Source organism: Rattus rattus, chromosome 15 (assembly GCF_011064425.1).
Source record: "Rattus rattus isolate New Zealand chromosome 15, Rrattus_CSIRO_v1, whole genome shotgun sequence".
Lineage (NCBI taxonomy): Eukaryota > Metazoa > Chordata > Mammalia > Rodentia > Muridae > Rattus > Rattus rattus.
Genome location: NC_046168.1, coordinates 10,036,224 through 10,054,498, shown reverse-complemented (window position 1 = coordinate 10,054,498; position 18,275 = coordinate 10,036,224). Strand labels below are relative to the sequence as shown.

Sequence of the window (18,275 nt, the reverse complement as noted above, 5' to 3'; positions counted from 1 at the left end):
CTTTTCTTCCCACGGGCCCACCTGGTCCTCTTGCCAATGTCCTGTGAAACCTCAATCTTTTGGGTTTTCCCCATTTCAGTACAGTCTCAGCATTTGTGGATTTTTTTCCTAATGCCAATACTTAAGGGATACAACTACATACATATAAAGGATAAGACTAACAACCAGGAAAACTCAGCTTTAAGATATTGCAAAGATTTTTCTATAAGTGTTCGTATGTTCCAATGGACTGTAGACTGGGACTGACACATTAATTATCTGAATTTGAGAATAAAACTTAGACTCAGTATTTGTTCCTCTTCTTCTTCAGGTAGGAAGGCTACCCGGGGCATTTCACCACAGGAGCTAGGTCAGGGGCTTTCAGGTGAGGAGCAGGATGGGGCCTCTGGGGGTGTGGCTGTGGGGACATAGCCACAGGGTGACCTTCCTCTCACTCCTCGCCTTCAAACTTGCTCTGCAGCAAAGGACAGTTAGGGTCTGTGAGTCAGTGAGAGCCAGCGTAAGATAGCACAGGGATCTGGCAGCAAGGAGTAAGGAAGGGGTCCGTCCTGGTTATGCAAGGAAGAACTCTTAGACCTAGTCAGTGAGCACTGTCACTTGTATGTATGTGGGGATCCCAGAAAGTTTGCTAGGCACTGGAGCTTTTTAAGTTTTTTAGTTAAGACACTCTGGCTTCCAAAAAAATAATGTATTTACATTGGTATTTCACAATATTTCTTGGTCATAACAGTCAGTACTTGCTAGGCCAGATATGTCAGACTTCCCACAGGAGCCCAGGAACCCCATCAGTCAGTGTGAATGATGCCTGTGGAACTGCAGTGTCAGTCTGCTGTGGACCCGACACTCACTTAGAATAGGACATGTCATGCTAATACAGCTACCCAAGCCGTGTTAGAACACGCATGTACTTTTAAATCAAATATCTTAATCTTGTTTTAACCAACAGTGTAAATTATGGGCTCTGTTTAATATCATTTGGAACTGTTGAATTTACACTATATTTCAGTGACCCCCTTTTACAGTGAATTTTAGTTTTTGCCTCAGAATTCACTGATTTTTTTTTTTACTTGCCTACCATTAGAAAGGATCCTTTTTTTCTCTAGTACTTGAATGTACTAATTTTTCATCAGTCGTCATACTGTTGACATCCAGTATATTCTGCTTTCCTCTGTGTTTAAACTCAGATCCTAAGATTGATATTTTTGGATACAAGGGTTCTCTGACAAGTTAATGCCATCATAGCACCTTCTCTAGACCATTGTATCTTCCTTAGGAAGCAGTCCATCACTCTACGAGGCAAGATTTCGTGCAAGTACGAAGCATACTGAAGCATCCTGGCCACAGTCTTAAGGTCTACAGTGACTTCCTAGTTAGTGTCCTGGCTCCTTCTTTGCACAAGTGTACAAATATTGGCCTTCATTGAAGCTGGCCCTGGCGCTCTTGTTCTCCCTGTCTGTTGTATCATCAATTCCTAGGGCTTCACTTAATGTATTAGTCACCCACCATTGAGCTAGTGTTCTTCAGATTCACGTCTCAATCTAACTTTCCCCTCGTAAGTTTTACATGTGCTAGGCAAACACTGTCGCTAAGCCCTTTGGACATGTTCGTACTGTTTATCTGACATTTCTCTTGATAAAGTACTCTAGACATTTGTAACTGAACTCTCACAAACAGAATTTGTTACCTCCATCCCCAAATCTGTCTTTTTCAGTGTCCTTTTGACATTCTAATAACCTAGCTGCTCAAATCAAAATTTTAGAAAAATACATGATTCCCTTTAAATCTTCTACAGTTAGAAACTGAGCACTTCAATCCTGTTTCTTGAGTATATCTCAATCCAGGCATGGTGGCACATAGTACTTGGGAGGCAAACAAGATTGATCTCCATGAGTTCAAGGCCAGTCTGGTCTCCATAGGGTGTTCCAAGTCAGTCAGGGATGCATAGTGAGATCCTGTCTCAAAACAGTGTGTGCACTCGTGTTGTGTGTGCATGCATGCATATGTACATGTGATTGTCATTTCTCATCCTGAGGCAAGGCATCATTGTCTCTCTGGTTCTACTTTAGTCCAGCTTTCAGTCATAAGCCATTCTGCACATTGTACCCACCATATTCTATTTACAACATATCTCTACTCACATTTTCCTCTGTCTAACATCCATGTGTGACACGGAGAGTCTCTCATCTGGTATCTGCCCACCTCTGTAGCTTCACGTGGTGCCCGACCTTATCGAGCTCTTACACATGCTGTTTTTTTTCTACCTAGAATCATTCTTTCTCCTCCTTGCCCCACCCTATTAGATATTCAGTCACCCAATAGATTTCACCTTAAATGTTTCTCAGACCCTTTCCTTGGGGCTCTCCCCACTCTAGATCTGGGTGCTTCACACCATAAGTTTCATGAAGACAGGGACTGAATTTGGTTCACTGACTGTATTTATCTGTTATTGCAAATAGATGGAGGAAAGTCTTCATAAATATGGTTTGGATTTTCTTTATACAGATTAATTTGCTTGCCTATGTTTAGAGCATTGCCTGTCATCTCTTCTAGTCATAAGGGTCTGTGTGAGTCTTCATACAGTCAAGATGCCTTGTCTTACAGTTCTCAGCTCAGCATAGAACTTCATTTTGTAAATGTGCAGATTCTTCTGATGATCTTTTTTGCCATTCACAGATTGTTAGTGCACTGGCCTTTCAGATTAGCATGTCTTTTTTTTTTTCTTTTTAATGCCTGAGCACCTCTCTTTAACAATACAATACACCAAGTCCCATGGTGATTGATGTTGATGATGAATAATCTTTTAATAGTTCATGTGCATTTTTATCTTTCTTTTATTCTCATCCTCACCATTTCACTTCCCTTTTTTTTATCCCCTTCCTTTACTGTCTTCCCTTTCCCTTTGTGTTTCCAACCCTCTCCTCCTCCTGCTGACCGCACCCTGGTTATTCAGCACCCTGCTAGTTAAGTATTAGGAAAAAGGAAAATACTGAATCCTGGTACGGTTGATTACTTATAGTAGCAAAGAAAATTAAGATTATTTTTTAAAGAAACTTGATAGAACTTTGTAATAGGTTAAACAGATCATTCTCTTCATGAAGTAAGTTTTACTTCAAGCAAATTTTCATTTAAAAGTTTCATTTTTTCTAAGGATCATCATTTGACACATTAAAAAAATTGGACCACAGTATATGATAAATGGAAAGTAATTTTAAAGCCCATATAATAGCAGTACATTAATTTTTCTGTTTAGCTTTAGGAAGACCAGTGTTAACAATTAGCTTCATTGTTGGCAAGATACAGTGTACGTCAGTGAATAGAAAATAATGTTTATTTCATTCAGTGAAGCAAGTGGTGGGAGGGTAGAGACATTGGCAGGGAGTGACATTGTCATCAGTTGTAATTACGTTACACAAAAATTATTTACAACAGTTTTGTGGCTTTTAATTCTAAAGGTAAATTTAAACCATATATTCTCATTCTTAGAGATCTTTCTCCCCCTGGTTTTAAATTTCCAAATTATACCAGTTTGTTCGATTATGGATTATTATATGTTTCCTTTTGCCCTTGTTAAATTAGGGGGACTGCAGGCTATTGCAGAGTTACTGCAGGTGGACTGTGAGATGCATGGGCTTACTAATGACCACTACAGTGTCACTCTAAGACGGTATGCTGGAATGGCTTTGACAAACCTGACCTTTGGAGATGTTGCCAACAAGGTATGTCTTTTATAAGATTTACTTCCTAAGGTGCTCAGTTATGATTTAGTTTATTTTCTTATAAACTTTTTGAACTAAACAAAGAATTGCTTATACTGGTTTTTTGATGTCTCCACGTGACTCCTAGAAGCCCCTTTCTCACACTGCGACTGCGTGTCCCAAACAAAGCAAAAGCACACCTGGAGATGGAACCTACACTGAGGTTAGATGGCTGCACCAACAGCCTGGCTCCTCACTTAAGAGGGTAACTAAAAAGTGTAGTACCTTTCCCTAGCAAGTGTAGGTGACCAGCACCATAGAGAGTGATGACTAATGAAACCCTGTGACAGACAGTACCATCCTGAGGCCATCAGACAGAACTCCACGCTCTGGTTCTTGCTTATCATTTCTCGGGATTTCGTTGGGTTTCCTAGTTAGATAAAGGAAATACATAGCAGAAATAGGAGGCCTCTATCTTTCATTTGGGCAGTTTGTTCTGCGTCTTGTACAGTAAAATAACTTTTATGATTGAAAAACAAGCAGGTCTGAAATTTAGTAGCTAGAAATAAAGCCGTCTCGGGCAGGCCCCTTGATACTACTCTGCATCTCCTGTTACAGGCTACGCTGTGTTCTATGAAAGGCTGCATGAGGGCACTCGTGGCCCAGTTAAAATCCGAAAGTGAAGACTTACAGCAGGTACTACTTAGAATTTCTGATGTGGGTTTTTTTTTTTTATTATTTTATCAGGTAAATGTATTAGTTTATATTAAGTTTTGGCTTAATATTTAGTGGCTTGTGTTAAAGTATGGTTTTACTAACACTAAAGTAAATAATTATATTGAAGTACTTTTTTGTAACACTTGTAACATCCTAGTAACATTTCTGAGGCGTTGACTATAGGCAGAACATTCCTATTTTTATTATTGTAAGCAATCATATGTATTGTTCAAGTTAGTGGGTGTTACTTGTGACTTTCAGTACATACAAATACCATGCTTTGATCTTATGGGATACCTGATACTGTTTGTATTCTGCTAACCTGACACCACATGGGGAAAACCTATGTTATGAAGCTGCTTTATTCACTGTTATTAATATACTATAGAAAGTTACCTTCCAGTTATACATGTAAGAAACATTATCTCATACCCAGGATATCTCAAACGTATACAAATATTCAAAAAACCAAATTTAAAATGGAAACGCTTATACCAAGCATTTAGATAGGTTGTATTTAAGCTGCACAGATTCTGTTCTTACCTCTAGCATTAGAAACAAAAAGGCAGTTAGTATGAATCATTTTACATGTAAATTGTTCTACACTTGATTATTTACAGGTTATTGCAAGTGTTTTGCGGAATTTGTCTTGGCGAGCAGATGTAAATAGCAAAAAGACGTTGAGAGAAGTTGGAAGTGTGAAAGCATTGATGGAATGTGCTTTGGAAGTTAAAAAGGTAACTTTAAAATGTCCGGTACTAGAATAGGAGATCCACCAGCCTCTGCCTCTCTAGAGCTGGTATTAAAGGCATAGTCCGCCAAAGAGACCCTGTCTAAAACAAGGTGGGAAGCAAGTACCAGTCAGAGGTTGTTCTAGTTAACTTGCGCGTAGTGGCAGACACACACCTATGTACAACTCAACAAGCATTGTGCTCATCATACATCTGTACATAGACAGAGCCATATTTAGATGTACATAGGTTCTGTTCTGTATAAAGATACCTTAGAAACTGCTAAATAGATGGTTAGGACTGATACTTTAGAAAAGTATCAATAGCCACTAAGTGCTGGAAAGGGTACATGATGTTATTGGTCACTAAAACTACAGTGGGATGCTATGATACATACCATACTGGCTTAAAGTTAAAGATTCACCACACATCAAGGTTGCTGAACTTCTGGAAGCATTCTATACTGTTGTTGGGAATGTGAAAATGGTCTTCAGAACTTTGTAATGGCCAAAAGTCAGAAGTAACTGTAATGATTGTCGATACGTAAACAGAAAACTGTAAAGTATATATATGAATAACTACAGCCTACCCAACAAGGTATGGTGGAGGGTTACTCAAGCCTGGGAGTTCAAGACCACTCTGGGCAACATCGTGTGTCTGTCTGTGTCTGTCTGTGTGTTTGTGTGTCTGTCTGTCTGTGTGTGTCTGTGCGTGTGTCTGTCTGTGTGTGTTCATAACTGCATGTACAAACAAGAGATATATGTAGAATGTCTTCCTCAATCCTCTCACCTGGTTGGTTGTTTTCAAGAACAGGTCTCATGTAGCCCAGGGTAGAACTTACTATGGAGCCAAGGATGAGACAGAACTTCTGGTCCTCATGTCTCCTCCTCCCAAATGCTGGGATTACAGACCTGTACCTCACCTCCTGTTTCCCATGGTCCGAGGGCTCAAACTCAGGGCTTTATTCATGCTAAGCAGGCACTCTTATCTGCTGAGGCAAATATGTAGCTCTCCACCTTTTTATTATGTATGGGTATTTTGTCTGCATGTATGTCTGTGTATCAGATACATGCCTGATATCCTCAGAGCCCAGAAACAAGGTGTTAAGCCTTCTGGAAGCAACCAAATGCTCATAACTGCTGAGCCTTCACTCCAGCCCGTGTTTTGGTGGGTCCTCTCAGTAGACCTGGAGCACATCTATTCAGCAAGACTGACTAGACATCTTCCTGTCAGTGCCTTCCAAGCCGCCACATCCAGCTTTTTACATGGGTTTTGTGTAAATCAAAATCAGGTTTCATGTTTGTGTGGCAGACATTTTATTTTACAAGATGAACTATCTTCCAGCACAAAGAACAAATTATTGAAAAATAAATCAGTAAGCTGTATTTAGAAAAACCTCTCCACTTGGTTTTGTTTTTGCTTGTGTGAATGCCTGCATGTCTGTATGGGCCAGCCTCTGTGGGCACATGGGAGGTCAGAGAGGTCTCCGGAGTTGATTCCTACTCCACTGTGGGCATGAACTCAGGTCGCAGGCTTGTGTGGCAGGTGCTGTTGTAGTCGACGTCTCACCAGCCCACCGACGAGCATGTGAGCATCTGCAGCCCTGCCTGTGGTTCTTTGGTTTCTGGAGGTTTCTTTAGCTTGTACTTTTTGAAACGTAGACAGCAGCACCAGATAGAAAGCCAGAGAGGAGAGGTGTTCATTAACCCTCTGCTCATCGAGGAGGATGCTAGTGTTAAAAGCAAGACAGTACTTGTCTAGACCCTGGGATAGAATGAAAAGATGGGTTTAGAGACTTATGAAGAAACCTTGGCAAGTGTAAATATTTGTTAATTGATTGGAGTGAAGGATTCATTGGTGTATAGCTACATTTAAAGTGTAAGAATGTATATGTGAAAAGTGTACAATTTGTTTCTCTTCAATAATAGTTCCATAAAATTGTACCAGAAAATTAATGCTGGGGCTCACACTTGGTGTTCACTTAGACCAGCTACTAGTCTCTCCCTCTGCCTGCTTCATCTTTAGATCTTTTGTGTTTCAGCTGTCTATTAAAAATCCAAATATTTTAAAAATAAAATGTTCTCTGTGGCTTCTGATTACTACACTGTTTCTTTTCCTATAATGACCAAAGTCCTGAATGGGTCACTTGCCTCAGTCCCTCCTAATCTGGTTCCAGATACCTTGTCCTTTATCTCAGAGTCTACTGAGGTTTACTTGTTTTTCTTTTGAGTTTCCTTGCACATTATACTTTTTGATACGTCACTGTACTACAGTTCCTTTCCTTATTTCTTTTTTTTTTTTTAATCTTTATTAACTTGAGTATTTCTTATTTACATTTCGATTGTTATTCCCCTTCCCGGTTTCCGGGCCAACATCCCCCTAACCCCTCCCCTCCCCTTCTATATGGGCTTCCCCTCCCCATCCTCCCCCCATTACCGCCCTCCCCCAACAATCACATTCACTGGGGGTTCAGTCTTGGCAGGACCAGGACTTCTCCTTCCACTGGTGCTCTTACTAGGCTATTTCATTGCTACCTATGAGGTTGGAGCCCAGGGTCAGTCCATGTATAGTCTTTGGGTAGTGGCTTAGTCCCTGGAAGCTCTGGTTGCTTGGCATTGCTATTCATATGGGGTCTCGAGCCCCTTCAAGCTCTCTTTCCTTATTTCTAATCTTTAGCCATTTCTTTTCCTTCTCCAGCCCTTCACACCATCACTCATCCCATCCCTTGTGTGCTGTGTCCATAGCCGTGCTCCTCAGCTACACCCCCAGCTTGTAATCATTTCACGCCTCCTGGAACTTCAACTGTAAAGTGTGTCTAATACAGGCCCTTGGCCCTTAGGCTGTAACCTTTGAAGCATCTTACACTTAAATCACATTGTAATTAAATATGAACTCAGGACCTTCTCATTTGCACATGTGTGCACGCACACATGCATGTGTATGTGTTTTGGGTGTTCCGTTTTGTTTGTTCTTGTTGTTTTGAGGCTGGATCTTGTGTAGAGAGGCTGGCCTTGATTTTGTACCAATCCTTCTCTTGGCCTCCCAAGTGCTGGATTTCAGGCATGAGCTATCTAGTTATCTAATGAGTTACATAAAACTGGCCATTTATGTAAGGCGCCATGAGTTACTGGGAATTAGACTCTGTTTGTTTGCATAAGATACAGGGTTCAGACTTCCAAATAGTTCTCATTGGGAATTCTGTTTCTGGTGTGTTCTCTCTTCCATCATCTGTGTTACCTTCCTACAGCGTTGTCTCCTTTGTAAGGTATTTATTTTAAACTCAGACTACAATAGCCTCATTTCTAGAGTACTATTTTGCAACTGTATTGTCTGGAGCGCCTCTTCTTCTGACAGGAACATTTCTAATAAAGATTCCTTGATGGTGTCTTAAGAAGAAACACTGACATTTGGAGTGTGACAAATTGTAACCAAATATCATTCATTGTATATCAGAATGTTTCTGCAGCAATTGAAAATTTTGTATGTGAGGGAGTTTGGGCCTTTTTGTAATTTGTACTTTCTTTAGGAGTTTTAAGAATTTGTGAGTTCAGTTCCCAACCACCACATGGTGGCTCACAACCATCTGTAATAGGATCTGATGCCCTCTTCTGGTGTGTCTGAAGAGAGCAACACTGTACTCACATATACAAAATAAAATTTTAAAAAAAATAAGAATTTGTATGTTAGCCAGGTGGTGGTGGTGCACGCCTCTAATCCCAGCACTCAGAGCAGAGGCAGATCTCTTACGAGTTTGAGCCAGCCTGACTTACAGATTGAGTTCCAGGACAGCAAGGGCTATACAGAGAAACCCTGTCTCAAAAAAACAAAAGGAAAAAGAATAAAGTTTTCAGAAGTCATATTATTTTTAATCAGCACATGAATACATATTTTTGTTTTTAATACAAATAGAATATTATATAACTTGTTGTGCAGTGTGTTGTTATTTAGATATCTTTCCGTATCCACACATAGTATATGAAGATGTTTTAATTGAGTTTCCGTTATCCAGATAATATTATATTGTGATAGTGAATATCATCAATTCTGCATCATGGAAAGATACGTGGTCATTGTTTAATACTGTGTTGATTTATAGAAACAGCACTGAACTAAATTTACTTTGTATGAAACTGTTTATAAAAGAAAGACTCTAACTAAATGACACATATTTCAATCATGAATAGGAATCAACTCTCAAAAGCGTCTTGAGTGCCTTATGGAATCTGTCTGCACACTGCACTGAGAATAAGGCTGACATATGTGCTGTGGACGGGGCACTGGCATTTCTGGTTGGCACCCTCACTTACCGGAGCCAGACAAATACGTTAGCCATCATTGAAAGTGGAGGTGGGATATTACGGAATGTGTCCAGCTTGATAGCTACCAACGAAGACCACAGGTATATACCAAGTTTTGTATTACTTTTAAGTGGATTATTATAGAGTTTGTTTCTTTAGAACGACCTAATTCTAAGCTGTTTTATATTATTATGAAAGCTCTAAGCAAAGAGGCCTTATTGTAGTGTGAAGACCACTATCAACTCCAAGAGTAACTCATGTGCATGTTGTTGCTAATAAAATTCAGAGTATCTTATAGGAGTCTACAAATAAACGGTAGTTGAGAGATCCTGCCAGGCTATGGAAAAAGGAATAAAAGTCAAATTAATTCTCCCCTATTTATATGGCATAAACAAATACAAAACTAATTTTCAAACAGAGGGAAAACTCGGAGTATGACGTAGGAAGTGTAAAGGTTCAGCATTTTCCTAATGGTGTCTTAGCCAGCACTGAAGCTTATTACATTGCCTTGACAATGTCAAACTCAGATAGAGTAGGTTATTGCTAGGTGCTAATTCACTTTAAAAGACTGCAGATCTCTCTAAGACCCAGCGTTCATTATATTGACTGTTTGCCCTAATATTTAAATGCTTTTTGTATTTTTAAAACCTATACTTCATGTTATTTTTAAAAACAATGCTTATTGACAGACAGTACTTGGAAAAAATAAACATCAAATGAGCCAAGAGAACAAAAAGAGAGGAGATATGCTTGGATTTCACAAGATAGTTGATCTGCTAATAATAGCTAGTGTGTTTAGTAATCGTTTTTTGTTTACAACTGTTTGCTGTCCCTTTTTTTGTTGTCACTAACCACATTTCCTCCTTAATCTCACACACTTTTGTTTTAATTCAGACAAATCCTAAGAGAGAACAACTGCCTACAAACTTTATTACAGCACTTGAAATCTCACAGCTTGACAATAGTCAGTAATGCATGTGGAACTCTGTGGAATCTCTCTGCGAGAAATCCTAAAGACCAGGAGGCTCTGTGGGACATGGGGGCGGTGAGCATGCTCAAGAACCTCATTCATTCCAAGCACAAAATGATCGCTATGGGGAGCGCAGCAGCTTTAAGGAATCTCATGGCAAACAGACCTGCAAAGTACAAGGATGCCAACATCATGTCTCCTGGCTCAAGTTTGCCATCCCTTCACGTTAGGAAACAAAAGGCTCTAGAGGCAGAGTTAGACGCTCAGCACTTATCAGAAACCTTTGACAATATTGACAATTTAAGTCCCAAGGCATCTCACCGCAGTAAGCAGAGACACAAGCAGAATCTTTATGGTGACTATGTCTTTGATGCCAGTCGACATGATGACAATAGGTCAGACAACTTTAACACTGGAAACATGACTGTTCTTTCACCATACTTGAATACCACAGTATTGCCCAGCTCTTCTTCATCAAGGGGAAGTTTAGACAGTTCTCGTTCTGAGAAAGACAGAAGTTTGGAGAGAGAACGAGGTATTGGCCTCAGCACTTACCATTCAGCAACAGAAAATCCGGGAACCTCTTCCAAACGGGGTTTGCAGCTCTCTGCCACTGCAGCCCAGATAGCCAAAGTGATGGAAGAAGTGTCCGCCCTCCACACCTCCCAGGACGACAGAAGCCCCGCCTCTGCCGCCGAGCTCCACTGTGTGGCGGAGGAGAGGACTGCAGCACGAAGAAGCTCTGCGTCCCACACACATCCAAACACACACAACTTCGCTAAGTCGGAAAGCTCAAACAGGACATGCTCCATGCCTTATGCCAAGGTGGAATATAAGAGATCTTCAAATGACAGCTTAAACAGTGTCACTAGTAGTGACGGCTATGGTAAAAGGGGCCAGATGAAGCCCTCGGTAGAGTCCTACTCAGAAGATGATGAAGGTAAGTTTTGCAGTTATGGGCAGTACCCTGCCGACCTAGCCCATAAGATACACAGTGCAAATCATATGGATGATAATGGTGGGGAGCTGGACACACCGATAAACTACAGCCTCAAGTACTCAGATGAGCAGCTGAACTCGGGAAGGCAGAGCCCCTCACAAAATGAAAGGTGGGCAAGACCCAAGCATGTGATAGAAGATGAAATAAAGCAAAACGAGCAAAGGCAATCAAGAAGCCAGAACACCAATTTTCCCGTCTACTCTGAGAACACTGATGACAAACACCTCAAGTTCCAACAGCATTTTGGGCAACAAGAGTGTGTTTCCCCATATAGGTCCAGGGGAACCAATGGTTCAGAAGCAAATCGAATGGGTTCTAGTCATGCAGTTAATCAAAATGTGAACCAGTCTTTGTGTCAGGAAGACGATTATGAAGATGACAAGCCTACCAACTACAGTGAACGTTATTCTGAGGAAGAACAGCATGAAGAAGAAGAGAGACCGACAAATTATAGCATAAAGTATAATGAAGAGAAACACCATGTGGATCAGCCTATTGATTATAGTCTAAAATATGCCACTGACATATCTTCATCCCAGAAGCCATCATTTTCATTCTCAAAGACTCCATCAGTACAGGGCACTAAAACTGAACATAACTCTCCAAGCAGTGAGGCTGCATCTGCACCTTCATCTAACGCCAAAAGGCAGAGTCAGCTGCATCCAAGTTCAGCACAAAGAAATGGTCAGACTCCAAAAGGGACTGCCTGCAAAGTCCCCTCCATCAACCAAGAGACAATGCAGACTTACTGTGTAGAAGACACCCCGATATGTTTCTCAAGGTGCAGCTCCTTATCATCGCTGTCATCAGCTGAAGATGAAATAGGCTGTGATCAGACAACACAGGAGGCAGACTCTGCGAATACTCTGCAAATAGCAGAGATAAAAGAGAATGATGTGACGCGGTCAGCTCAAGACCCTGCGAGTGACGTCCCAGCCGTGTCCCAGAATGCTAGAACCAAGCCCAGCAGACTCCAGGCTTCCGGCTTAGCTTCAGAATCCGCCAGGCATAAAGCTGTTGAGTTTTCTTCAGGAGCCAAGTCTCCCTCCAAAAGCGGTGCTCAGACACCCAAAAGTCCCCCAGAACACTATGTCCAGGAGACACCCCTTGTATTCAGCAGGTGTACTTCTGTCAGTTCCCTCGACAGTTTTGAGAGTCGCTCCATCGCCAGCTCTGTTCAGAGTGAGCCATGTAGTGGAATGGTGAGTGGAATTATCAGCCCCAGTGACCTTCCAGATAGCCCTGGGCAGACCATGCCACCAAGCAGAAGCAAAACCCCTCCACCTCCCCCACAGCCAGTGCAGACCAAGAGAGAGGTGCCAAAAAGTAAGGTGCCTGCTGCCGAGAAGCGAGAGGGTGGGCCCAAGCAGACGGCCGTGAGTGCGGCTGTGCAGAGGGTGCAGGTCCTCCCGGATGCCGACACTCTGTTACACTTTGCCACAGAGAGTACTCCAGATGGCTTTTCTTGTTCCTCTAGCCTGAGTGCTCTGAGTCTGGATGAACCCTTTATACAGAAAGATGTGGAACTAAGAATAATGCCTCCAGTTCAGGAAAACGACAACGGGAATGAGACTGAACCAGAACAGCCTGAAGAATCTAACGAAAACCAGGATAAAGAGGTAGAAAAGCCTGACTCTGAAAAAGACTTACTAGATGATTCCGATGATGATGATATTGAAATATTAGAAGAATGTATTATTTCAGCCATGCCAACAAAGTCATCACGCAAAGCCAAAAAGCTAGCCCAGACTGCTTCAAAATTACCTCCTCCTGTGGCAAGGAAACCAAGTCAGCTGCCTGTGTACAAACTTCTGCCGTCACAGAGCAGGCTGCAGGCACAGAAACATGTTAGCTTTACACCAGGGGACGATGTGCCCCGCGTGTACTGTGTAGAAGGGACGCCTGTAAACTTCTCCACAGCAACATCTCTGAGTGATCTCACAATAGAATCCCCTCCAAATGAGCTGGCTGCTGGAGATGGGGTTAGAACAAGTGTACAGGCAGGTGAATTTGAAAAACGAGATACCATTCCCACAGAGGGCAGAAGTACAGATGAGGCTCAGAGAGGAAAAGTCTCCTCTATAGCTATACCAGACCTGGATGGTAGCAAAGCAGAGGAAGGAGATATTCTTGCAGAATGCATCAATTCTGCCCTGCCCAAAGGAAGAAGCCACAAGCCTTTCCGAGTGAAAAAGATAATGGACCAAGTCCAACAGGCATCCATGACTTCATCCGGAACTAACAAAAATCAAATAGACACTAAGAAAAAGAAGCCTACTTCACCAGTAAAGCCCATGCCACAAAATACTGAATACAGAACTCGTGTGAGAAAGAATACAGACTCAAAAGGTAACGTAAATACTGAAGAAACTTTCTCAGACAATAAAGACTCAAAGAAACAGAGCTTAAAAAACAACCCCAAGGACTTCAGTGACAAGCTACCGGACAATGAGGACAGGGTCCGGGGAGGCTTTACTTTCGATTCACCGCATCATTACACACCCATTGAAGGGACTCCTTACTGCTTCTCACGAAATGACTCTTTGAGTTCTCTAGATTTTGATGATGACGATGTTGACCTCTCCAGGGAAAAGGCTGAGTTAAGAAAGGGCAAAGAAAGTAAGGACTCAGAAGCCAAAGTTACCTGCCACACAGAACCAAGCTCAAGCCAACAGTCAGCTAGGAAGTCACAGGCCAGTACAAAACATCCAATGAACAGAGGACCGTCTAAACCACTGCTGCAGGAACAACCCACTTTCCCCCAGTCCTCTAAAGACGTACCAGACAGAGGGGCAGCAACTGACGAAAAACTGCAGAATTTTGCTATTGAAAATACACCAGTTTGCTTTTCTCGAAATTCTTCTCTGAGCTCCCTTAGTGACATTGACCAAGAGAACAACAATAACAAAGAAATTGAACCAGTCAAAGACGCTGAGCCTGCCGACGCACAAGGAGAGTCAAGTAAGCCTCAGGCATCTGGGTATGCGCCCAAGTCCTTTCATGTGGAAGACACCCCTGTGTGTTTCTCCAGAAACAGCTCTCTCAGCTCTCTGAGCATTGATTCTGAGGACGACCTGTTGCAGGAGTGCATAAGCTCTGCTATGCCAAAAAAGAGGAGGCCTTCCAGACTCAAGGGTGAGGGTGAAAGGCAGAGTCCTAGGAAAGTGGGCAGCGTGTTAGCCGAAGATCTGACACTCGACTTGAAAGATATACAGAGGCCAGAGTCAGAACACGGTTTATCCCCCGATTCAGAAAATTTCGACTGGAAAGCTATTCAGGAAGGTGCAAACTCCATAGTAAGTAGTCTGCACCAAGCTGCCGCCGCCGCTGCGTGTCTGTCCAGACAAGCGTCGTCGGACTCAGACTCCATCCTGTCCCTGAAGTCCGGCGTCTCCCTGGGGTCACCTTTTCACCTTACACCTGACCAAGAGGAGAAGCCATTCACGAGTCATAAAGGCCCGAGAATTCTCAAACCTGGGGAGAAAAGCACATTAGAAGCAAAAAAAATAGAATCCGAGAACAAGGGAATCAAAGGCGGAAAAAAGGTTTATAAAAGCTTGATTACAGGAAAGATTCGATCTAATTCAGAAATCTCCAGCCAAATGAAACAACCCCTTCAGACAAACATGCCTTCAATCTCAAGAGGCAGGACAATGATTCACATCCCGGGAGTTCGGAACAGCTCCTCAAGTACAAGCCCTGTCTCTAAAAAAGGCCCACCCCTCAAGACTCCAGCCTCTAAAAGCCCCAGTGAAGGCCCTGTAGTCACCACTTCTCCTCGTGGAACTAAGCCAGCAGTGAAGTCAGAGCTGAGCCCTATTACCAGGCAAACTTCCCACATTAGTGGGTCAAATAAGGGGCCCTCTAGGTCAGGGTCTAGAGACTCCACTCCCTCGAGACCTACACAGCAGCCATTAAGTAGGCCGATGCAGTCGCCAGGGCGGAACTCGATCTCCCCCGGTAGAAATGGAATAAGCCCTCCTAACAAACTCTCTCAGCTGCCCAGAACATCGTCTCCCAGTACTGCTTCCACCAAGTCCTCGGGGTCGGGGAAAATGTCCTACACATCCCCAGGCCGGCAGCTGAGCCAGCACAACCTCAGCAAACAAACAGGCTTGTCCAAGAACACCAGCAGCATCCCCAGAAGTGAGTCAGCATCCAAAGGACTGAATCAGATGAATAACAGCAACGGGTCTAATAAAAAGGTAGAACTTTCTAGAATGTCTTCAACTAAGTCAAGTGGAAGTGAATCAGACAGGTCAGAAAGACCTGCATTAGTACGTCAGTCTACTTTCATCAAAGAAGCCCCAAGCCCAACCCTAAGGAGGAAACTGGAGGAATCTGCCTCATTTGAATCCCTTTCTCCATCTTCTAGACCAGATTCTCCCACCAGGTCCCAGGCACAGACCCCAGTTTTAAGTCCTTCCCTCCCCGATATGTCTCTGTCCACACATCCATCTGTTCAGGCAGGTGGATGGCGCAAGCTCCCACCTAACCTCAGCCCCACTATAGAGTACAGTGACGGAAGACCCTCAAAGCGGCATGACATCGCACGCTCCCATTCTGAAAGTCCGTCCAGACTACCAGTCAACCGAGCGGGAACCTGGAAGCGTGAACACAGCAAACATTCCTCGTCCCTTCCTCGAGTGAGCACTTGGAGAAGAACTGGAAGCTCATCTTCTATTCTTTCTGCTTCTTCAGAGTCCAGTGAAAAAGCAAAAAGTGAGGATGAAAAGCATGTGAACTCTGTGCCAGGACCCAGACAAATGAAAGAAAACCAGGTACCCACAAAAGGAACATGGAGGAAAATAAAGGAAAGTGAAATTTCTCCCACAAACACGGTTTCTCAGACCACTTCCTCAGGTGCTGCCAGTGGTGCTGAATCAAAGACTCTGATCTATCAGATGGCACCTGCTGTTTCTAAAACAGAGGACGTTTGGGTGAGAATTGAGGACTGCCCCATTAACAACCCTAGATCTGGAAGATCTCCCACAGGTAACACCCCCCCAGTGATTGACAGCATTTCAGAAAAGGGAAATACAAGCATTAAAGATTCAAAAGACACCCAAGGAAAACAAAGTGTGGGCAGTGGCAGTCCTGTGCAAACCGTGGGTCTAGAAAACCGCCTGAATTCCTTTATTCAGGTAGAGGCCCCGGAACAGAAAGGAACTGAGACAAAAGCAGGACAGAGTAACCCTGCCCCTGTAGCAGAGACTGGTGAGACCTGCATGGCAGAGCGCACCCCTTTCAGTTCAAGTAGCTCCAGCAAGCACAGTTCTCCCAGTGGGACGGTCGCTGCCAGAGTGACGCCTTTTAATTACAACCCAAGCCCTAGGAAAAGCAATGCAGACAGCACTTCAGCCCGGCCATCTCAGATCCCCACGCCGGTGGGCAGCAACACAAAGAAGAGAGACTCGAAGACTGACAGCACTGAATCCAGTGGAGCCCAGAGTCCTAAACGCCATTCTGGGTCTTACCTCGTGACGTCTGTTTAAAAGAGCTAGAAGGAGAAATGTAGGAAAAGCTGGTGTTAATCACAACTGCTGTATAGAGACTTTATTTCAAAGGAAACTTTAAAGGTTGAAAATTTTTGTAAATAGGTTTGATTCTTGTTAGAGGGGTTTTGTTCTGGAAACCATATTTGATAGTACACAGTCCTCACTGGTCATTTTGGGAGGCATTCCTGTTAGGTAGGAAAAAATGGTAAAGCCACGTATATCTATCTGTACAGTGTGTTTTACATGTATTTAAGTAGCATCCGTTCCATTGTCCTTTAATTATCGCCTGTCTTAAAATAACACTACAGATAGACACTATGATATATTGCTGTTATCAATCATTTTTAGATTATAAAGTAAATTCACATCAGGGAGAAATTGGTATTTATGCAAAAAAAATTAGTCCTTGTGAATCCATCTACCGTCATAATTAATCATGTGGCTGTGAAATTCACAGTAATATGGTTCCCAATGAATATGTTTACCCAGCCTGCTTTGCTTTACTGCATGAATGAAACTGATGGTTCAATTTCAGAAGTAATGACTAATGATTCTGTGATCACATGGTGTGCATAGAGATAGCTACAGTGTAACAATTCACACTATTTTGTGCTCAAATCTGTGTAACTGTAAAGCATTTGAATGAAACTATTTTAACTGAACTAGATTTTATCAAAAGTAGGTAGGATTTTTGCTATGCTGTAACTGTTGTATATTCTGGTATCTGAGGTGAGATGGCTGCTCTTTTATTAATGAGACATGAGTTATGTCTCAAACTAAATGAACATTTCAGAATAAATTATTGCTGTATGTAAACTATTACTGAAATTGGTATTGTTGGAGGGTCTTATTTCACATTTGTATTAATAACTGTCAAAAGGGCCTCTTTTAAAAGCTAAATGTAAATTTTTTCTTCAGATTCTATGCATTAAGAGTAAAATTTCCTCTTGCTGTAATAAAGACAATTGAAGAAGATTGTTGACACTTAACCATTCCTAAAATTTATTTTTATGTAATTAGCACCTCTCAATGTTTGGTATTTTTCCACTTTTTTTCTTCCTCCTCTGGAGTTTGATTAAAACAAATGCCTACAATAGCACAGGACTAGGCCCTGGACATGGAAGCCCACACAGAACATCTCCTTTTCTTAATAGAATCCATACTTGAAACACATTGATTCTTGACAGGTACAAGTTTTGTCTTTCAGGCTTTCCAGTGCAACTGTCTTAACCGTCATCTTCTCTGTGTTGATACTGGGTCTGAAACAAATGCCTACAACCACTCTATATATTAAGGCAGATTTTTTTCATAACCAGGCATAATCAGTATTTTCTCATACTCAAAAAATACAAGTCAGTGAAATGTC

The 18,275-nt window shown here is 42.2% G+C and overlaps 1 protein-coding gene across 14 annotated transcripts in view; it reads left to right on the top strand.

Annotated features, from left to right (window-relative positions):
• Positions 1–17,898, top strand: part of Apc (APC regulator of WNT signaling pathway) — a 91,788-nt gene extending 73,890 nt beyond the window's left edge. For 13 of the 14 annotated variants that reach the window (XM_032885369.1, XM_032885377.1, XM_032885365.1 and 10 more), the window contains 5 exons: positions 3,577–3,716; positions 4,314–4,391; positions 5,033–5,149; positions 9,328–9,542; positions 10,336–17,898. In XM_032885369.1, coding sequence (XP_032741260.1) covers positions 3,577–3,716; positions 4,314–4,391; positions 5,033–5,149; positions 9,328–9,542; positions 10,336–16,906 — 7,121 coding nt within the window. In that variant the 3' untranslated portion in view covers positions 16,907–17,898. Of the gene's footprint in view, positions 1–310; positions 365–3,576; positions 3,717–4,313; positions 4,392–5,032; positions 5,150–9,327; positions 9,543–10,335 lie in introns of all 14 variants that reach the window. The other variant, XM_032885379.1, reaches the window with a different exon arrangement.
• The last annotated feature ends 377 nt before the right edge of the window (positions 17,899–18,275 follow it).